The sequence below is a fragment of the Haematobia irritans genome, chromosome 5, assembly GCF_050003625.1.
Source record: "Haematobia irritans isolate KBUSLIRL chromosome 5, ASM5000362v1, whole genome shotgun sequence".
Lineage (NCBI taxonomy): Eukaryota > Metazoa > Arthropoda > Insecta > Diptera > Muscidae > Haematobia > Haematobia irritans.
Window position 1 is genome coordinate 1,728,547 of NC_134401.1, and position 21,993 is coordinate 1,750,539.

At 34.4% G+C, this 21,993-nt stretch overlaps 1 protein-coding gene across 1 annotated transcript in view; it reads left to right on the top strand.

Moving 5' to 3' along the window:
* Nucleotides 1-21,993, top strand: part of LOC142237917 (uncharacterized) — a 222,785-nt gene that overhangs the window by 192,571 nt on the left and 8,221 nt on the right. Inside the window, exons 7-8 of the mRNA XM_075309374.1 lie at nt 5,868-6,022; nt 8,513-8,792. Of these exons, the coding sequence (XP_075165489.1) occupies nt 5,868-6,022; nt 8,513-8,792 (435 nt within the window). The remainder of the gene's footprint in view (nt 1-5,867; nt 6,023-8,512; nt 8,793-21,993) is intronic.

Genomic DNA, 21,993 nt, shown 5'->3' on the forward strand with positions numbered 1-21,993 from the left:
TTGGTCTTATAATTGAGAGTATAATTGTACGCATCTTAGAAAGAAAAGAGAGGCTAGCATATAAATAACCAAGGTCCCCCCGTTGGTAGACCTTTACATCCCTTCATTCCCATAACTAGAACAAGGTTTGTAAAATTAACCCTTTTGTACTATTTGTTGGTACATTTTAAGTAAAGCAAGTAGCTCCTCGAGACATTTGGTCCCCTTTTCAATATTCTTAAGGATTATACACTAACATGCGAACATTTGTTCAAATCTGTTTATCGTTGTAATCCATTGCGATATTCTGTTAAATTTACAATGACTTCTATAAGAAAGAATTACAAAATATGGATTTTAATTTGGCGTCTAATTGCAGCAAACAGCAAGTAATGGATTCTATTTTCCATCGATGATATACTTTGAAGACGATTATTCCTCTTACAACTACCTTATCTCGTAATAACAATATATAATCATGATGGTTAGGTTAGGTTAGGTGGCAGCCCGATATATCAGGCTCACTTAGACTATTCAGTCCATTGTGATACCACATTGGAGAACTTCTTTCTGCCCGATTCCATGGTAAGCTCAATGACAAGGGACCTCCTTTTTATAGCCGAGTACGAACGGCGTTCCACATTGCAGTGAAACCACTTAGAGAAGCTTGAAACCCTCAGAAATGTCACCAGGTGGGATAATCCACCGCTGAAAAACTTTTTGGTATTCGGTCGATGCAGGAATCGAACACACGACCTTGTGTGTGTAAGGCGGGCATGCTAACCATTGCACCACGGTGGCTCCCATGATCATGATGAAAACCTTTGATAGACCAAATCCTTCAATTGATCTAGCTCCTTTATCTTTTGGATTTTCTTGTCGTAGATTGATCTCGGATTTGTAGCAGTAACCAAAGTATCTTTAGATTTAATTGGCTCTTCGTCTAACTCAGCTGGACCAGTCTTCTTTTCCTTATTCATTTTGTGTATAGTTTCGGCAGTTTGCTCACCGGTTTTATTTCTGTTAGATGGTTTAGGATTAGGTTAGGTGGCAGCCCGATATATCAGGCTCACTTAGACTATTCAGTCCATTGTGATACCACATTGGTGAACTTCTCTCTTAACACTGAGTGCTGCCCGATTCCATGTTAAGCTCAATGACAAGGGACCTCCTTTTTATAGCCGAGTCCGAACGGCATTCCACATTGCAGTGAAACCACTTAAAGAAGCTTTGAAACCCTCAGATATGTCACCAGCATTACTGAGGTAGGGGGAATCCACCGCTAAAAAACTATTTGGTGTTCGGTCGAAGCAGGAATCGAACCCACGACCTTTTGTATGCAAGGCGGGTATGCTAACCATTGCACCACGATGGCTCCCATTTCTCTTAGATAATCCACTCCATTTGTTTGCCGTTTCAGATTCTTCAAGCGCCTCTTGTTTCCTTTCCTTTCGTTTTTACCTTTCCGATTTTATCTCTGTCCTCATACTGGACTGAGGAAGCAAACAAGAATATCTACCTGTTGAAAGAATATTAAAACTATAGGATCCAGTACTCTTCCGACCAGTACCATTTCATCTATTACATTTATCTCCCCTGATCTAGAACAATTTAAAGTCACAATTATTGATTTATGATTCAAAATGTTCCTCACTTTGCAAAAAGCAATGAAAAATCGTTCGCCTTTTCATTGAAGCTATCTCACACTTTAGTATTTTCCCCACAGTGTAATAAAAATACACCTTTTACCTTTCGCTTTCTCAGTGAAACCTGGCAACGTTAGTCTTCTGAAAGAAAAGATAACCAAGTTAATAGGACCCTTTGAATATTTTCTTTGAGCAATTCCATGAGACATTTTATTTAACTACCGTGATATAACCATTTAAATGGTGTAGCAAAACTGAAGACAAGTGGCTAGCAATATTTTTTTTCACCTCGAAATTTTAAACAAACTGTTAACATTTACTTTGCATTTTCTTATCATGTGCTCTGTGTTTTTTTTCGTTTCGTTTTGATTGTTGGATCACAGAACACCTGCTTTTCTTTCATATCAATTACTTTGGGAATGAAAATAACATCAGGTCTGATCACATTTTGTGCTGGGAAGTCAAAGAATATAAAACCTTTTAAATTTAATGAAAATGACAGCAGCAACTGAGACTTAAAATGGTCATAGTGTAAGGTCTGGAAACGAGCAAACGTAAGACCAACGGACCATCTCAAATGTTAAGCGAATGTAATAAAAACCGGAAGCAGCAGCAATTGCCAGTGCTTTCAAAAGCCATAGTAGTGGGGGAATGCCAAGAATCAGTTGGGGCGATGACATGGATGGGGGGCGGTGACATGCTGAATGTCAGTAGAATTCCTTGTCTTGTGAACAAAACAGCAACAAAGGTCAAAAAGTTAAGACAATACAAGCCGTAAAAATGGCGAAGGCTGTAAATGTTAACAAAATTGTTAAAAGTCACAAAGAACACATAGAACTTTTCAACAATAACATCGGCGGCAACAACAGTAGCCATAGCAATGAGAACATTATCAGCGAAAATGAAAAGATCTTCTTATTCATCCCCATAAAAACGGCCATAAAAATTAAGATGTCATAACCTAACCCACAAAAACTGAAAGCCTAGACAAAACATTCCTCCTCCCAACTAGTAGTGAACCAAACGATAGACAGGGGTCATGGTCTGTTTTCACAACCTATTTGATTGTAGTAAAAAAAAAACAACAACAAAAAACGAAAAATCGCAATCATTTCAATCCAAGAGCCCAAAAAACGTAAAAGTCTTTTCCGGTTTTTGATTAATTTCTGTTGGCGGAAACGAACGAAGGCAATTCTAGCTAAATTTACGCGGGCAGCATCAAAGGATGATTTTAAATTAAACCCTTTTTTTCAAAGATAAACTGCAAAGAAAAAACGAAAATATTTCTTATGAAACCTATGGAAATTGTAAATGAAAGCCTTTTAAAAGATACTTCTCCATCCATCTCTTGGGGACTTTCTTGGGGTTGATATTAAATTCAATAGAGCGATTAAGTCAACAAATTGGAATGTTCTTCCTAAGTTAAATACTTTAATGTACATCCAAGAATGCAATTCTAGAGATAAAGGGTGATTTTTTAAGAGCTATAGGAAAATTTTTCAAAAAATCATAAAACATAAAAAACCCCAAAAAATTGATTGAAATCTTTATTTAATTCGATAGTACGGCCCATATAATTTAATTTTTGAAAATTATTTTATGCAAATGTTGACCGCCACTGCATACTTTTTCCAACATTTCGGCAGGTATCTCACGAATAAATGCTGACACTATTGTCGTTCAATGCGTCCGGGTTGTCTGTGTAGAAATGAGCTGTAACATAGCCCCACAAAAATAGTCCAAAGACGCCAAATCGCAAGATCTAAGCGACCAATTGACCGGTGCCGAACGTGAAAAAAAAATGTTCACCGAACTCGCCTTTCAATGGCTCCATTGTTACGCGTACTGTGTCACATGTGGCACCCCCTTTGTTGAATCCACATGTCATGTAAATCAAGCTTTTGTATTTTCGGCAAAAAAAAAAAAAACTTTGAAATCAGTTCAGAGTAATGGTCACCATTCACAGTTACGTTACGATTCGCATTATCTGCGAAGAAGAATGCTCCATTGATACAAGTAGCCCATAAACAGCACTAAACTGGATTCATTGATAGCTTTTGCAATACTTTTGGCTGATCCTCACTTCCAAATTGACAATCCTGCTTATTTACGTACCCAATGAGCCTAAAATGACTTTCGTTGCTGAACACAATTTTTCGAAAAAAATACCATTAACCTCACTTTTTCTGGATACATTGGTAGCTTTTGCAATGCTTCTGGCTGACCTTCACTCCAAAATCGAAAATTTTGCTCATTGGTCATCCTTTTGTAAAAATCCTTTGTTTTACGAAGTTTTATAAAAACTCAAGGGATCGGTCGGTATGGAGACTATATCGACCGATATATACCATATTAAACATATAACCTAATGGGATAAAAATACCACCAAATTCTAAATTTCAGACAAATTGAACATTTCGAGATGTTCCTGAAATAGATTAAACCGACCATCTTCGAACGGAGACAACCATATTCTTGTTACAATAAACGAATCTGTGCCAAGTTTCACCAACGGAAATTGGTATGTTACAAACGGAAAGGCATCTTTTCATACGCTCCACTCTATGATGCTTGTATGGCGATGGTATGATTTGATTATTTTCGGTACATCTCAATGCCGAACACATCCTTCACTATGTGAGATTAAATAAAAAAGAGTCCTCGAAATGACTTTTGATCATCCATGCGTGATTTCATTCGACATTGTATGTACGAAAGAGAGGCTTTTCTGCAAATACCCTTCTACCCAAATGGCCATGTTTCAAACAAAAGGCGTATTTTATTTTAATAAATATGAACTCATTCTCGGACCTATTTGAATGCTGGGAAATTGCAATGACTACTAACAAATTTTTCACAAAACACAAATCAATTCGAGCATAGTAAAACCTTAATTTCTTCACTTTTTATATGAAATATATTGAACCATTTTTCATTCAATTTTTAAAGAGCTCCAAATTTACCGTTGCCAAGTGAGGTTGATTTTTTTTTTTTTGATTAAATAAATCGCTCTACTATGCTAGCCGGCCGGTTTCTAATTTGCCCCCCAAAACCAAATCTACTGTAGCAAATTTCCTAAATTGCTTTTTGTTGTCACGCATCACGGATGACAAATTAACTTGTCTCTGTTTAATAAAATTAAATAATACCAAACCCCTGAGATAATGGGCCTCCTTCCACCGCCATATGCTACATTGTTCTAATGTGGCGCTAAGGGCAAGCAACGTTGTGGAGCTGCAATGTTTCATTGAAAATGATAAAATTTTGAAAAATGCATATCATAATTTTGTCATAAATCACAATTCAATTTTACAAATTGCTGGCAAATGTTATTCGCACGTAACAAATATAAAGGATAATGCGATAAACACTGGGGTGAGGTTATACCTAGCATCTGCCTTCCTCCCTTCCCCATCCACCATCATCAATTATTTAAATTTGAAATGAAAAAAGCTTTGTGGAAATGGACAGAAAAAAGCAAAACAAAAATGGAAAATTGTTTGGCAACTTTATAATTATGGCTAACTTGGCATATTCGCTATGGCATTGACGAGCTCATAACCATCAGTGCTGGAGCCATAGATTTGCTGAATCTGGTTCTAATGATGGTGCTGATGCGACAGAATCCTCTCTTGCTTTGTATTCCGGCCAGCTATATTGGCTACCATGACCATTACCATTTTTGCTACATTCAGCTATGATGAAGAATAATGATTTCATCAGAAAGCGCTCTACACTTTATGTGGTCGCAATTTGCCTACATTGTGAGCTTGGACAGAGTGTGGGGGGAGGACATGACAATCAACCAAATCGCCATCACATCACAAAAATAATCACTCGAAATGTTTTGTTAAAATTCATGGAGGGATAATGAGCCTTTACATTAAGCGATGATGGAAATACAGGGGTAGGGAGCGAGGGGTATAATGGCTCGTGTTCCAATGCCATCAGATAAATTCCTATGGTAATGGAAAGTTCTGTTGAAATTTTGATGATGTTGACAACGATGAGGATATTAGAAAGTTTTAAAACCCCCCAAAGCCAAGTGGCGTTATAATGAAGCGACAAAGACGGGGTCATTAATTCTGAGCTTATGTTCTCATTGGAGAGAAAGGGAGTGGGAATGTGAGGTCCATTTTGTCCGCCACTCCCAACTATAATTGTTACATTAAAATTTATGATTGCTTGAAATTACGTTGAAAAGATTTGTCATTTGTTATTTTTTTTTTCTCTTCTTTGCAGATGTGAAAATGTTATGACTTGTCCCATCCGCCATATAAGCTCTGGCAATGAGCATTGTCCTTATGATTGGTTGGCAGTCTATGATGGACGAGATGAACATTCACCATTGATTGGAAAATTTTGTGGACTGGGAAAATTCCCATTTAGTATAATAGGTAAGAAAAAAAAACACGATGTTATTCGATTTCACAAGGATCACAAAACTTAAAAAAATATATAAACGTGATTAAAAAAGACAGGCAGACATACTTCTCGAGCAGTAGAATCGGTAAATCAGCCATATATGGGCTATATATAAAAATGTACCGATATCATCCATCTTCAAAAGATATAATTTCCATTGTTATATTCAAGGTACAAAATCAGGAGAAAGAAGGCAAAAAGAATCTGCACCAAATTCCATACAATAGAAGGAATGTACCGTAATTACTGATAGACAGCGAAATACTTTCATCACTATCGTCTTAATACGCTTCATATGGAAACCAACAGATCCTTTATACGCCTCATATGGAAACCAGCAGATCCTTTTAGTCTTAAAAGCATTTTGAATAGACTTAGGGATAAATTATATAATGAATACTCAGTCTATGCCATATCTCTTGGTCCCTTGGTAGTATCAGCGATTAACCGAAGTATTCTAAAAAACCAGTTGTTTTTCCAAATCTGTCGGTCTCATGGCCAAAGCGTTCTAAAATCACCATATTATGAAACATCCCTCGCTACCAGGAGCAAATCAGTTAAGCTTGAATGATATCTGCATCGTAATCTGAAATAATAAATCGTTTCGTTGAGCTACTAACACAAAAAATATCACCTAAATGTTGTCATTTAAAATTTTAAAAACTATTCAATTGAATTGAAACAAAAATCAATCACAAATTTCATTGTACCAATTAAATTTTTAATTGGTTTAATAAAATTTTTAATTGACTTTGGTGATTGATACTATTATTCCGTGATTGAAGACATTTGAATTAAAAATTAATTGGATCAATTAATTTCGTGATTGAATACAAAAAATATTTTTTTTTGTGCAAAGATTTTACTTTGGTAGGTGGAGAAACATAGAATCAGACAGGTTAGACTGTTCCACTTTGCCCGATGTATGATCTCGAAATTTGCGAAATGTGAGCCTATCGGCCAATCTCTTTAAGAAGGAGATACTATGTAACTCACTTGTATAAACATTCCTTAAAAAATATACCTTCAAGGTTTAAAGTGCCTTCTCAAAAGTTTTTCTAATGAAAGGAGGCATAGAAATATCTTTAACCCACAACTAACAAACAATTTTTTTGATTACAATCAGCAAATTAATTGATCAAATTAATTTTTAATTGAGAATGTTTCAATCACGGAAATTAAAGAATTTTTTTCAGGGCATATATCGTATACTCTCAATGGGACCAATTTATCAAATGACAAACGTTTTTATATCCTTTATCCTTTGATGGATCTGAGTTTCACACTCTTTAAAAAGTATGTCCCTTGTCATTGAGCTAAACAAGGGATCGGGCAGCACTTAGTTACAAGAGAAATGTTCACCACTGTGGTCTCCCGATGGAGTGAATATTTTAAGCCTCTAATGCCCAATCCCGCCTTTAGGCGGGCTTCATTAAATAAGGAAGTTTATAGTAAAACACACTTTAAGACAACAAAAATTAATGAACTAAAAAGAAAACATAGTTGAACCTGTTCAATAGCCTTTGCAGCATATACTGAATTTTATAGTATAAATTTTCCTTGATTAGTTTTCTTGATTTTGTGTCGTTTACAATGAATATTTAATCAGCTGACAAAAAAATTGGGGCATTAGAGGGTTAAGTGAGCCTGAAATAACGGGCAGCCACTATACCTATCCTAACCAACCTATCATGGAGTCTATAGAAAATTATTTTCTCTCTATAACCGTATTTAATTTTTCCACAGTGTATTTTTTTCTTAATTTAGAACTTTAATTTGCATTAGCATATTATTTGTTATAGCCAAGGGAAATTTTAATGCTTATATTCAAATAAGCATTACCTTCATCGATGCCTTGACTAATTTGCCAATGCACTGCCACATAACTTCCTTAGACCCATGAGCACTTGCATAGACCTCCAAAACCTGAAAACTGTACTACCCATATTTGTGCACTACAATACCCATAGCCAGCCATTTTGATATCCAGAAGCATGTTGGCGAAATGCAAATTCGATTTGCAACAGAGTAAAACCTATTTCATAATCAAGTCCGTATATGTCAAATGGGGGATATTGAATGCTAATGCAATTAATATTTATTAAATGTTTTGTATTCACAGTGGACTGTGGCACCACCACACCACCTCGAATTCATTGCATCTGCATTGACATTTGCATGCTGCATCCTGCAGGCTTGGTTGAATGTAAAGCAAATGTGAAACTTAGATGCTGGTGACATTTCATTGTATGGAGATGAATATGTGTATGTGTGGCTCTATATGGGCTTGTAAATCATTCTCCCCTGATAACCTAATGGACGAAAATTGTATGCTCACCACCACCACCCCTCTACACCTTCTACCTTTACTTTTATATACTATATATAGATTTGGTTTTTACTATGTATTTATATTGGTGTTGTTTCTCTTGTTTTTTTTTTTTTGGTTATTTTCATTACAGGCACTTCCCAATACATGTACGTTGAATTTGTTACATCACCTGCTGGACCTTTACTGAACACTGGCTTCCATTTCAATGTTGGCAATTGGCCAGGTCATGTGGAAACGGCCGGCATTAAACATGGCATATGCGATTGGCTTCTAAGCTCGGACTCACTCAAAGATAGCAGTGCCAGTGAGGGTATATTCCTGAGCATAGCCCATTGGTATCCACCCAACACCTCATGCAGTTATCACATCAAAGGACGAATCGGTGAAATAGTGCGTCTATATTTCCCAAGGTAAATTTTAACATTCAGAGGGAAAGAGAAAGAAAAAATATATGTATGGAAATACACAATCCAAGCAAACAAAAACTCGCTTTGGCAATTGGAGTTTGTTGTCTCGTCCTGATATAAATCAATATGACCATTTTTTGTTTTTGTTTGCAGTAAAACTAACACCAACCTTGATGAAAATTAGATGTGTCCCATGAACAAACGAAAAACAAGCGTCGAAACTCTAAAATAGAGTGTGAATATTTATTTGATACTTTGTGTTTCGGAATTTAGTTAACAGATTGCCCAACATTTTGAAGAAGAAAAAAATGATTTGTTGGAATTGCTCAAAGGATAGCAAAACAACATTTTATAGTTTTTTTTTTTGTCAGGGCTTAGTTACATGAGCTACTTTACTTTTTGTATAGAAGGTAAAACGAGAAGTTGCACAATTTTATGAATAAAAAAATGAGTATTACAAGAAATTTTAAAATTCCTTTCAGCAGGAATGGTAAGCAAGAAACCTCTGGTAACACCATATATGTGAGGGCTTACTAGTATTAGAAGAATACATTTTAGGAAATATTTTTATGTTTTGTCAGGTTAGACCCATGACCGTGTAACATGGAAAATCTAAACATTACATCAGAGAGACATTCAGAGAAATTCAGTATTTTAAAAGTTGCCTACATATAAGAACACCTACTACTGTATGACACATCCTGTAGTCTTCGCTTTCAAAAGGATATGCCTTACCATTGAAATGATCGATCCTGATAAACTTAGCTTTGAATACCCCATATTTACTACTTTAACTCCAAGTCCATTATTCAAAATTCATTTTGGGAACTATTTTGAATGAATTTTATTTTAGATTGTATTGTTTTTTTTTCAAATATACTTAAATTAATAATGATTTGCTATAGTAGAATCTAAAAATGTATGCTAGATTCAGTTCAACTGAACACTCTTTATGTTTTTTTATATATATTTCGTTCTTCATAATTTGGGTTATTTTATTTTAGACTACAAACTATTGCAATTATCATTAATTCAATGCAGTAGCAAAGGGAAATTCGTTTTGTATACTTGGGCATATCTCACACCATCTAACCTCTAGGCGTATAGCATCCGAAACAAACATATTTGATGCGATACCCTGGGCTCTTTTTGCCCTTCAATAACATTTTGTTGGAAGAACTAATAAATTATTTGCCACAAACATTGCGGCCACGTCAAAAAAGCGAAAACAAAACTACCCTCTTAAACCACATTTACCAAACCATGCCATCACACCACATACCAAGAGTAAGAGCGTAAAATACCAAGAAAATTTAATTATTTCTAAGGAAAAATTCCGTTTTTGCGGTTCTTCTCGATGGTGCTCCTGTTTAACCAACATGCAACCGATGTCAAGGATAGTTTTGTTTCCTAGGACCCTTTTGAATTTTTCTCCATCGCATCGTACAGTTTTAAATTTAAGTTTCATTGAGGCGAAGCGTTGAAGGTCCCCTCATGCCTCTTCCCAATTCCATTTGGCCATTAACTTTAAGAACAACATCAACCACAACAACAAAAAACGCCACCACCAGTCAACATCTTATTCCAAGTGTAACATATTTTTGTGGCTGCCTTCCACCAACATTCTTTCAATTTCGTCTTCTTCAGGGGCAGCAGCAAGTATTTGGTCCGTATGTCGATTTCTTCTTCCTACGTCCGTTGCTAAGTGTTTTGTATGCATGCAAGAGCGTATCAGTGTATGTGTCTGTGGCTCTTTACAAACGGAAGTGGTGAGAAAAAAGTGAACAACTTTGTATTGTTCCGAGAAGACGTTGGTGGAGATGTTGTTGCCGACGATATTCGTGTTTTTTTCGCCTTTTTAAGTATTTTAATGAAAATTCTAGTAAAGATTTATGTGACGTTTTAATTTAACCTGTCACTTGGGTTAAAATGCCGCGTCGTCTGTTATTGTAAAACTTTTGTGTTGTCTTTCAATGTGCGTGGGTGGCTGTGTGTGAGTTTCTGCGGATACGGATGTGATTGTGTGTGAGTGATAGAGACTGAGACTTCTCTTTGCCAAAGTGATTGTTGCTTGATATGAATTTGAGCATATGCTTGTGAATGTAACTAAGTGTTTGTGTGTGTGTGTGAATATGTATCGCCAACCTTGTTGTTATATTCAACTGCAAATGTGCTGTTATATGTCACTCTATACAATACCCGCTCTTATTTTCTCCAACCCACATACAACCAAATGCATTTGCAAATTGGGGTTAATCGAAGGTCTTTGTTATTGGGGCCTTGCCAAATCCATATGTCTTATTATACAAGTCTTAAGGTAGGAAATCGATAAGGTTGAAGTACAATATTAGCAAGTATTGAAAAATCACAACATGATGTTAGTGTGATATGTTCCAAAACGAAAAAAGTATACAAAATCGGTCGATCGTGGAGGTGGCGATGACAAATACGGCTGATCAAAATGGATAACGTAAACCTGAGAAAAGTGACGTTATCGAATTTAAAATTATATTTCAAAAAGACTCAGAGATCATGTGTCATCTTTCTAAAGTGGTTTCACTAAAAAAGTCAAAGTCTCAAGGTAAGTCTTGATGAGCTTCTCTCTTATCATTGAGTCCTGCCATTAGCCATTGGAACTTTTTACAAGAATTCGTTAGGCATCTCTCACTAAAGGCTGTCTATTTTTACAGACATACTCACTAAGGGCCTTCACCAATGTGGTATCACAATGGACTGAATAGTCTAAGTGAGCCTGATACATCGGGCTGCCACATAACCTAACCTAACCTAACCTAAGAGCCTTCCAACTGAATTCACTTTACTTTCCTCCTGACCATAGAAAATTATCAACATCAAGAACCGAAAAAGCGACGAAAATGTAAAAACTCTGATGTTGAACAGACATAAAAATTCACTACAAAATTTCTGCTACAGCTCTTGCTACTGATGATGGCAATGAGGAACCATCACCAACAGCCAGCAGTGGCTTTTCTTGTAAACAACAGGCACCAAATAGCATTAATGCAAACAACCAGTATCATCATTACTATCGTAAGCAAGCAAACAAAAAAAAACAAAAAATGCCTTTGCCCTGCTGATAAGATATATGACTTGTGACAATGTTGTTGGTTCTGTTGTTGGGAACGTCATCAACATTATCATCATCACGGGTGTCCTTCCTGATTGTTAAATGTTGCTTGCTGGTATTCCTGTATTGCATTGGCCACAGAAAAGAAAAAACCAAATTGGAATTTTCCAAAAAGCTTTTCATGGAAATAACAAAACTACACTGCTGTACTAGATGAAGAATTTTTTGTTTTGTGGAGACGAGGAACTTGCTATGCAGTACAGAGAATACGTGAAGACTCCCTTGTGAATTAACTCTTAAGTGAAATCTTGTGAAAACCAACTAACTTTGAAGAACTACAATTTCTTTCAAGGACTAAACAAAGTCAAATCGGATCCCTCTTAGCAATGTTCACAACTGAAATATGAATAGGTAGAATAAAATAAAATAAAATAAAATGCAGCTTAACTTAAAACATCAGGAACAGAATGCGAAACGTTTACATTTTCAAGAAATTTTTGGGCAATAGCTCAACTTGAAACATATTTTTAGGCACTTAAGATCATGAAATTCAATTATTATTTTGTTTTCTACTCTACCTTTTAACATTTTTGGCATCCAAAGTGAATTTTTAATTTACTTATTTTTATTCATAATCGGACAATCGAAGTCTATTCTAATTAGACAAAAGTATTACAAATTGGTGATTTATTATTTTTTTTCCCCTACAGCAGTTATTAGGCAAAACTAGGTTCATCCAAACAAGCTTGTCATCTCTTTCACTACTTATGCAACTAATATTGGTATTAGTTTAATGAGCTGAAAGGAGAAACTTTGCAGCATGACTTAGGAAATTGCAAGCATTCTTGGTTGTGAAATTTTAAAGAACACAACTGCAAGGATAAAAAGGAAGATGACACGAAACTTCCGTTCTCCACAAGGTAATATGAAAGGATATGTTCCTCTCTGCCATCATCAGTTGGGTGCATATCAAAGGATATGTTCTTTGGGATCATTTAGTTTACACAATAAACCATAGTTCTGCCGAATCCATAAATAAATTATTTTTCTATTCCCTGGCTTTAAAACATTTTTAGTAATGCTAATTGGTAAATATAAAACAATGGGACATTAAATCAAGAATTATGCGATGGTAGTCGTTGTAAACCCTGGAGTAAAGTGAAAAAAGTAGTTACATTAAATCCTCTCAGAAGTGGACACCAACGATCGACCCAATATTTGGGTGGTGAGGTTTCTCTGTATTAAGAATTTTAAATGGCATTTAGAGGACTTTTAATCAGCTCAAAAATGAGAGCTGTTTCTACTGGATGGTTTTATAAGAATTGTGGTGTCGGGTCTGTAGGATTGGCTGGGTATGGGAAGATATGCCTCACGATGTGGATTGTTTGGTTCAGAAGCAAAAGTTAGCTATTGAGGTACCTGGAGATATCACCTATATAGTCTACCCTACTCTCGTCCTCATATATGGGTTTTGGTATTTCACCAAAGAAAACACTTTACCGATCGTGCTACACTTGCTTTCCAGGTGTGTATTTGAGTCACAGACTGTCTAAACTAGGGTTAGGTTAGGTTAGGTATAGTGGCAGCACGATATTTCAGGCTCACTTAGACTATTCAGTGCATTGTGATACCACAACTTCTCTCTTATCACTGAGTGCTGCCCAATTCTATATTAAGCTCAGTGAGCTCGAGTCCTAACGGCATTCCACATTGCATTGAAACCACTTAGAGAAGGTTAGGTTAGGTTAGAGAAGCTTTGAAACACTCAGAAATATCACCAGCATTACTGAGGTGGGATAATCCACCGCTGAAAAACTTTGGTCTTTATAAAGGTTTCTCTTGAACTTCATAGTATTCTTTAGAAGAGATATGTGGATTGGTTCAGAAGGGAGAAGTTCACCAATGTGGTATCACAATGGACTGAATAGTCTAAGTGAGCCTGATACATCGGGCTGTCACCTAATCTAACCTAACCTTGGTTCAGAAGCGAGAGCTGGCTATTGGCGTACCTAGAGATGCCACCGCTTTAGTCTCTCTAGGCAACATACTCTGGTCCTCATATATGAGTGTTAGTATTCCACCAAAGATAATACTATACTTGCTGCTCAGGTGTGTCTGTGAGTCACCTCCTGTCTCTATTCGTAGCGCGGTGTTTTGGATCATTTGAAGGTATCTTCTGATCTTTCTTGCATACTAGAAGAGCCATATAAATACTCTAAACATATATCTTTAATTTGTTGTACTTGTCACACTAGCCTCGTTGCGGTTGCTGCAATAATTGTTACAACTATCCCCATTTGTAAATGTGTCATTGTATACACTTTACATTTTCCACTCCTTTAGCATTCACAATACGTACGAGGTGTTAACATGGATGAGTTCAAATGGCCACCGTGGAATCAGAACGCAGTTTTTATGGACCTAACAGCCATCACATATGGATATGTGTTCTATAAATCTTAAATGCATTGCAGATATATTAGGGTAGCTCTAAGAGAAAATCAATATATATACATATCGCAAATTCTTTTATGTGAAATCAAACAGAAACTGGGGGAAAAAAGAAAAGATACACAGTCTCACACAAGTCTACATACAAGTCTACATACAGTTAAATAATTTATATTTTCATTAAATAATCAAATTTTAAAAAATATGCATATATATTCTTTCGTTTTAGTAAATTAATTTGAAAATCAAACTAATTGTTAATTTTCAAGAATATTTTTTCTTGGTATGGGTTATAAACAACAACAAGAAATATGTTTAGTTAAGAGGTAAAAATCTCAGGTGTAACATATGTAAACTTATGTGAGACTGTGTATATACACATTTAGGATGTGTCAGTGTGAATTGCCAATAACATTTATGAAATATTTATGCCGTCTATCCCTCGCTTGAGTTTGGGTCTTCTATTTTCGTTCAGCAACAAATGCAGTTATATATAAATCGAAATAATCCATAATGATAATGCCTAAGGGTATGGTCACACTAGACAAATATTTCACCAAAATTATGTCAAACTTTTTTCCATTAACATTTACGAAATATTTGGAATATAGTTTTTCGAAATTGCTCCTATCGTGATGTTATGTATCCAATTAGATCTAAAAATATTTACCGTTTCCACAGTGTTGACAAATTCTGTTTAGATTTCTGTCAAATATTTGCCTAGCGTGACCGTGCCGTAACTGTTCAAATTGATGGTTCCTAAGAAAACAAAATACAATAATCTAAATTTCAAGGCATATAAATGATATCTGTTTCCTAGTTTTCAATATGAAAACCTAGGGCTTGAAGTCGAACCGAAAATTTATTTACTGTAAAGAAACCAGTTTCGAAATTAATACCAAATTCTGTAAATGAATTTTATCAACCTTTTCGGAGTATACACTAACCTGTCTAGCATATTATTGTATATTCCAAAAGTGCCGTGAATAATTCTAAAATGTTCTAGTATTTTTAAAATCCCTATTTTTGAGTTCAAAAAACCTTCATGTGTAGCTTGACACTCTAATATATTTTTTCACTTACATGATTTTGTATTTTACATTAATATTCCATTGTATGTGAATGTGTCACATTGTATTTTGAGGTGCTCTCCGCTGATTTTTCTCCCTCAGTCATGGGCAATACTTTATACCACGACAAACCCATATAGGTATGTTTGTAGAGGTTTTCACTTTGTAGGTGTATAAAATATCCGTGTGTGTTTGCAAGCATAGGTGTTTATAAGTTTAAAACAACTACATACAAGTTTATCCTTACGTTTAAAAATGGCAATACTTTCAGAGAAATTGGTGTCTAGACACTGTCAATATTATTTCTTTTTTTTTCAACTGAACAAAGTTGCTTTAACTTGTGCCCGAAATATATTTCTGTTTCATAAAGTAGAGAATGGCTTCATTTAAAAAATAACATACATATATTGAAACAAATTGTTATGAGTCCCGAGAGGTATAGCAAGAATAGAAATCAAGTGCCACAAATAGAAAAAATATATATTCAGAGGTGTAGAATAAAAACGAAATTACGTTGTAGACATACAATTGGGAAGCTTTCTGTAATATGCTATCATTCCAGAAAGTATCAATGTACCAGATATCAGAAGAAATGTAAGCTCATATCTGTTATCAATGGTAAACTATTGATTAAATGCTTCGGTTTCTAGGGTGAGAATAATATATGCAAGGTCGAAGAAGTGAAGAATGGCGATTACAATTAGGTCATTGAATCTCTTTTCATTCTCAGACGGAATATAATATACCCTTTTTTAACTATATAATGACCTACAAGGATTATGAAAATTATGTATAATCTAACCATTTGGTAGGGATATAGAAGTTACTTATGAAATTATATATTTTGCTAATGACTTAATTTTATTGACAAAAATGCATTTCACTTTAACACAAATGCTAGTTTGCCTTAAATCAACTTAAATTATTACTGGTACCACATTAACACTTTTGATATTTTAGCGTATGTTATATTCATAACATTCATTCCCTTGGCAACTTTCAATTTCATTATTGTACAGTATGGAATTGTAAGAGGATATCATAACAATGTAGGTGGTTATGACATTCGTCCTTTGCTCTCAAATATGATTTATATCTCTTCACACTTTTGCAATTCATTTGCATAATGACTTTTAATAAAGGTTAACGGTAAGCAAGTTCTCACACAAATATTCTCATATATCACGTTTTGATGTTACGGAACAGAAATGTTCACTGCAATACGATTTCATAATTACAATACGAATTCCGTTGCAAATTACAGAAAGGATCTGAGGTAAAGCATTGTCACAATATTGAGAGGCGAGAATGGCATATTTAATTTCAGATAAAATTTTAAAATTTGCTATGCTATTCATTTGACAACGGAAATTACATATGCAGAGATTCCCGTCAGAGGTGTCGTTGAATTATGCTTGTCGTTATGATTTAAGAAATAATTACAAAAGATATTTAATTAATTTTTTATATTGACCTGTATCAATAGCATTTCATATTTAAGTGTGGTATTCAATGGTGTGGCACACACAAGAAGAAAAGACTGGAGAACTTTTCAAGCAGAGTAGGACGACTGTCAGGAGGGCCGTGGGAATAATGCACGGGCACATAGAACTGAGAACCTGAGAATCTGCTCCGAAAAGGAGCAGCAGAGGATGTTTTTTTTAGGATGATGAAACCTTGAAGCAGTATCGTTTTCATTGAGGCAAAGAGTTAATCATATCAGTGAAGAGGTGATTCAGGACCTGGGGCCAAATCACCGCATTCGTCATCGAGTTCTGTTTCGTATAGAGAAGCATTTCGATCGCATTAAATTTTTGGATCACCGCATTCGATCGTAATTTATTTTGTCTACTACTTTTTTTTACATTACTGTAAACATATGGTAATAAGAAATTGAAAGAGAGTAGAATTTCAAAATAATGTTTTGTTATCAAATTATGTTATTTCTGAGATATTTATATTGTTTTTGTGTGTTACAATATATGTGTAAAAATATATTATGAATCCAAGTGTTTTTTCCCCCGTTTTCCGAATCAGACGATGAGTACAAAGTGGCATTAATAAGGAAAAATATTCGTGACAAAAGCAGTCCTTTAGCATTGCCTGAAGTAGAGTAAGAGTAAATTGTGTTTTTAACATCCATAGATTTAAAAGACGTTTTCATATGTCAAAAGAAACTTTTAAATATGTTCTTGAAAAAAATAGGTTTTTTTGAAGCGGCTACTGAGCATTGCTTTCTTTGATCCGATTCCATAAATGCAAGTAATATTATATTTTCTTAAATGTATTTGGCCAAAATGGAATAATAATTACATTTCCACCAACTTTTTTTCTTTTTGTTTACCTTTTTTTCTGCTCAAAAATCACTACATACTTCGTTTTCGATAGCATGCTACCTATCGTGTTCAACTTCGAGTAGAAACAATTCGATAACGACTGCGGTGATCCGCGTAAACTACATTACGAAGACGAAGTACTCGATTTCGACTGCGGTGATTTGGCCCCTGGACCAGCCTGGAAAGAGGGACTGGAAACGAATTAGGGAACTCGTTAGGGATACAGTGTTCCTGGCATAAAATAATGGTACGATGTGAAGAAGAAATTAGAGCCCACAACTAGCCGAATACTGCCTAAGGTGTATATCCTGAATCCTTTTTTCAACCTATCCCATGGTATTAATTAGAAGACAGCAGCCATATCAGTGCAATGGGTGGTATAACCATTTTGTTCAACAATATGTAAAATCCTCATTAATGCCGACGACATTTAGTGCCTAACACTGAATGAATTGCCGTTCGAAATGGCATATGCTCTGAAGAAAATATTGTCTTCAGGCCAAAGATTTCATGTCCTTAAAAAACGTGTGCGAATTTTGCTATATAAGAATTTTGCTATAGAAGGCGCATTTGTTTTATATAAAGGTTTTTCCTTGTCCAAAAGACGATTAACTTTTCAATAACGTCGTTTTGTCTTTCTAGATAGGTGAATCAATTTACAAATGGGTATCTTTATATAAAAAAAGGTCAACTTGAATTTAATAATTCTGAAAAAATCTTCAAAATATATGAAACCGTCTATAAATTTGTTGACTTTTTTATCATCTAAGCAAAAAAGCCTTTGAAAATAGGAGATGATTTTCAGTACTTTATTTTAAGGAATTTTTTACTTGAAACATAGCATAATTTCTACTTGATGTTGAGTCTGAATTTGCCAATTACAATGTCGCAAACACGTTTTTAAAGGACTCTGATAGCATTTGAAGAAAAAAGTCGGAGAAATGGATAAATTAAAATTTGTTTCCTACACTGAAAAAAATATTGACCTAATATGGAAGATTATGCAACATAAATTAAATAGGAATCAAAATTTACGTAATGCTATGGACAAAATTCTTTAAAACAATGACATTTTAATCAAAAGAAAGTTTACAATCCTTGCTCCAAATTTTTTTTTCATTAAATTTTCGACAGAAATCTTGAAATTTTGCGTCTATCTGCTGAAGTTGTAGATCTTTGACGTAAGGCAAATTTTCCTTAAAATAAAGAAAAACATTTGTAGTTTAAAGAAATCGTCTTTAACTCAATTGACATATTAAATTTTTAAATTTCAGATAAAAACGCTTCAAATATAGGTTAAGACCTATTTTAAGGATTTGCATCTTTGGTTTAAAGTTTTTTTAGCATTAAGAAAACTGTTTTTACTTTGAAGTACCTGGAATAATTTGGATTTTGAAATTGGAATTTGTTTGTACATAAATACCTTTATTAATATATCGCAAAAAGAAAATAAAAACTCGATGAATGAGATCTGTATCCAATTTTAATTTTATTTATCCTAGATTTAAAGCTACGGGGGTCCGTAAAAAATGTCTTTATTTTAAAAAAGCCGCATCTTTGGCCCGGAATCAATACCAAACTCCTTAAGGGAAGGTCAAAATCTTTGGATCCAAGTAAACTTTTTTTGAATGTAGAATTAGGTACAGAAAACTCAAAATCAAAATCAAAAAAGAAGTGAGTCTCCGCTTCTTTGGCTAAGATTATAATAATTTGTATAAAGGAAACATCTTTGGAAACGGACATGCTTTTATTTCAAAGTGGTATATGGGATATGGATTCATAAAACATATTTTAAAGTTTTCGATAAGAGGTTCTCACTGATTATGTTTTATTATGATTATGTTTTTTGCCATTAGCAAACTAAAGCATCTAAAAATTGCAGTTTTTGTCAGGGTTCTTTCATCAGACTCTTTATATCTAATGCAATGTAATCTAACATTTAATAAATCAAGCCAGTTGACAGTAAAATGCCTCGTAATATTTACGTAGTTAAATTTAACGAAAACCCAAAACTATAACAAAGATAACAAAAATTGCAATCAAAGAAGATTCCTTCCCTCGATGACTCATATATAAATCTAAAGTCCATTTATGATTTATGTCCATGTTTTTTTTTACATTGTAGCTCAAGTTTTAAAGATTTTCTTTATTGCTTTTCATCTAAACAAAAATAATAATAAAAAAAAACAGAAAAACAACATAATTGCTTTATTATCTTCAGGCATGTTCCATATTTGCAAACAATGACTAACATCTTTTCGCATGATAACATATTCAAGTCATTGTCGTCATCATCGTTGGAAAATCTATTGATATCAACTGAAAGGAAAATAAATCACCGAACGGAAGTAGATTAGAAAGAAACTATAGAAATAAATCAAGTTTCTAGAATTGATTCCGCTCTATGAAAAACTCATTTCATTTCTATTACACAATTTCTAGTCGTACAACTTTTCAATGGGCTAACAAATCTAAAATAAAAAAAACACAAATCGAAAAACTAATAAAAAATGCCTCTTCGTTTGCTAGAACATTTACATACGACTATGGGTAACGCGTACTCACCCATACCCCAACACATTTATAGTTCACGCACACATACACACTGACACAATCATTCTCAATGTATTCTTGCATAAATCCCTCTTTGATAAAATGGAATTTAATAAAATTAATAGAAAAACTTTTTCAATTACATTTTTCGCTTTTTTGCAAAATATAAAAAAAAGTAAGGAGGGCAAAAAAGTAATAATAATAATAATAAAATGAATGGTACAAACATCAGAGTCAGAGTCAGCTGAATAGAAATAAAAGAAACTCTGCATGTCATAAAAAAGCCTCAAAAAGTAATATGAGTGGATAGACTATAATACAGTGAACTCAGGGTGACAGTCCCACATACGGACAGACAATTATGGGAAATTTTCGTGAACGACGATGAGTATATTGCAGGCAGTCAGTATTTGCCATTTAACTGCCATAGACTCGTATAAAACTTTTCAGACTTCTACAAACGTTTCACGTAGTTGCTAACTCAGCATGCACATATAAACATTTATTCTCTCACAGGAACCGGATACCTAATGGCATATATAGCAGCTCCACACAGCGGGACTTTAGTAATACAAGCCTATGTCACCAAAAGAGCTTGAGAGAATTTTTTTGTTTATTTTTTTTTTTATTTGGAAATTTTATGCAGTTATAACGAAATTGTTAAGAAGCATAGACAAACAGACACTCACATTAAAACTCACCGACTCGTAGAACCAACAAAAATACTACATACCCGTGTAAAAATTGGTGGATCTGACCAGATATTATTAAATCTGCCGCCATATCTGATTAGATACGGTAGTATATCTAGGCAGATATGGTCAGATCCGAAAAATGGTAATATCTGATCAGATCTAAATCTAAAGGAGTTAGATCTGACCAGATCTCAAATTTGGCCCACATCTAATTATATCTAATCTGATATAATTAGATGTTAATATATCTAATTATATATAATTTTATCTACAAATTGTAACACTTCCCCGTTGCATATAATATTACCCTATTTAATAAAACGAATTATATAATATACTATATTAATAATGGTAAAACTGTATTATTTAAATTACTATTGAGATCGTACATTTTATGTATGTTAAGTAACTTAAGTTTTAGAATTCAAAAAACAAAAAACGAAAAGGTTAAACAATAGTGGTCTATTTACTAATTTTGTCGTTTGATCTCGCCAAGACGTTGGGACATTGCCCTCTCCACGTCTTTTTTCGATTGTGACTCCCAATTCTGCTCTTTCGCAACCCGGAATGAAAAATCTAAAGACAGTAAAAGATTTATCAGTTAATTTGAAATTTATAGATTTGGTATAAGGGTATACTTACCAACAATAGCTTCTCTGGCCCTGTGATTTTGGGCAAAAACGGGTTCTAACTGTCTCTCCAAACCCTGTGCCATTGGGGGTTGTCCAGTGAGGTACATTTCGTTTGAATACGCCTTCCAGCAACTTGCGCGCCACATGCGACGTCCCCTTGTGGGACGTCCCCAATGCCATGTTGTGAATGATGGGACGACAATATATGTTGTTCCCAATACATATCATCTGTAAAGAAACATTTCATCAATATATAAAAATAGCAACAAAACAAAAAACTTACCTTATCACAACTTCTCTTACTCTTTTATCTTCCTCGAAAAATAAGAAGACATTAGATTTTTATATAAAATAAAAATATCAAACTCGCATTATCAAA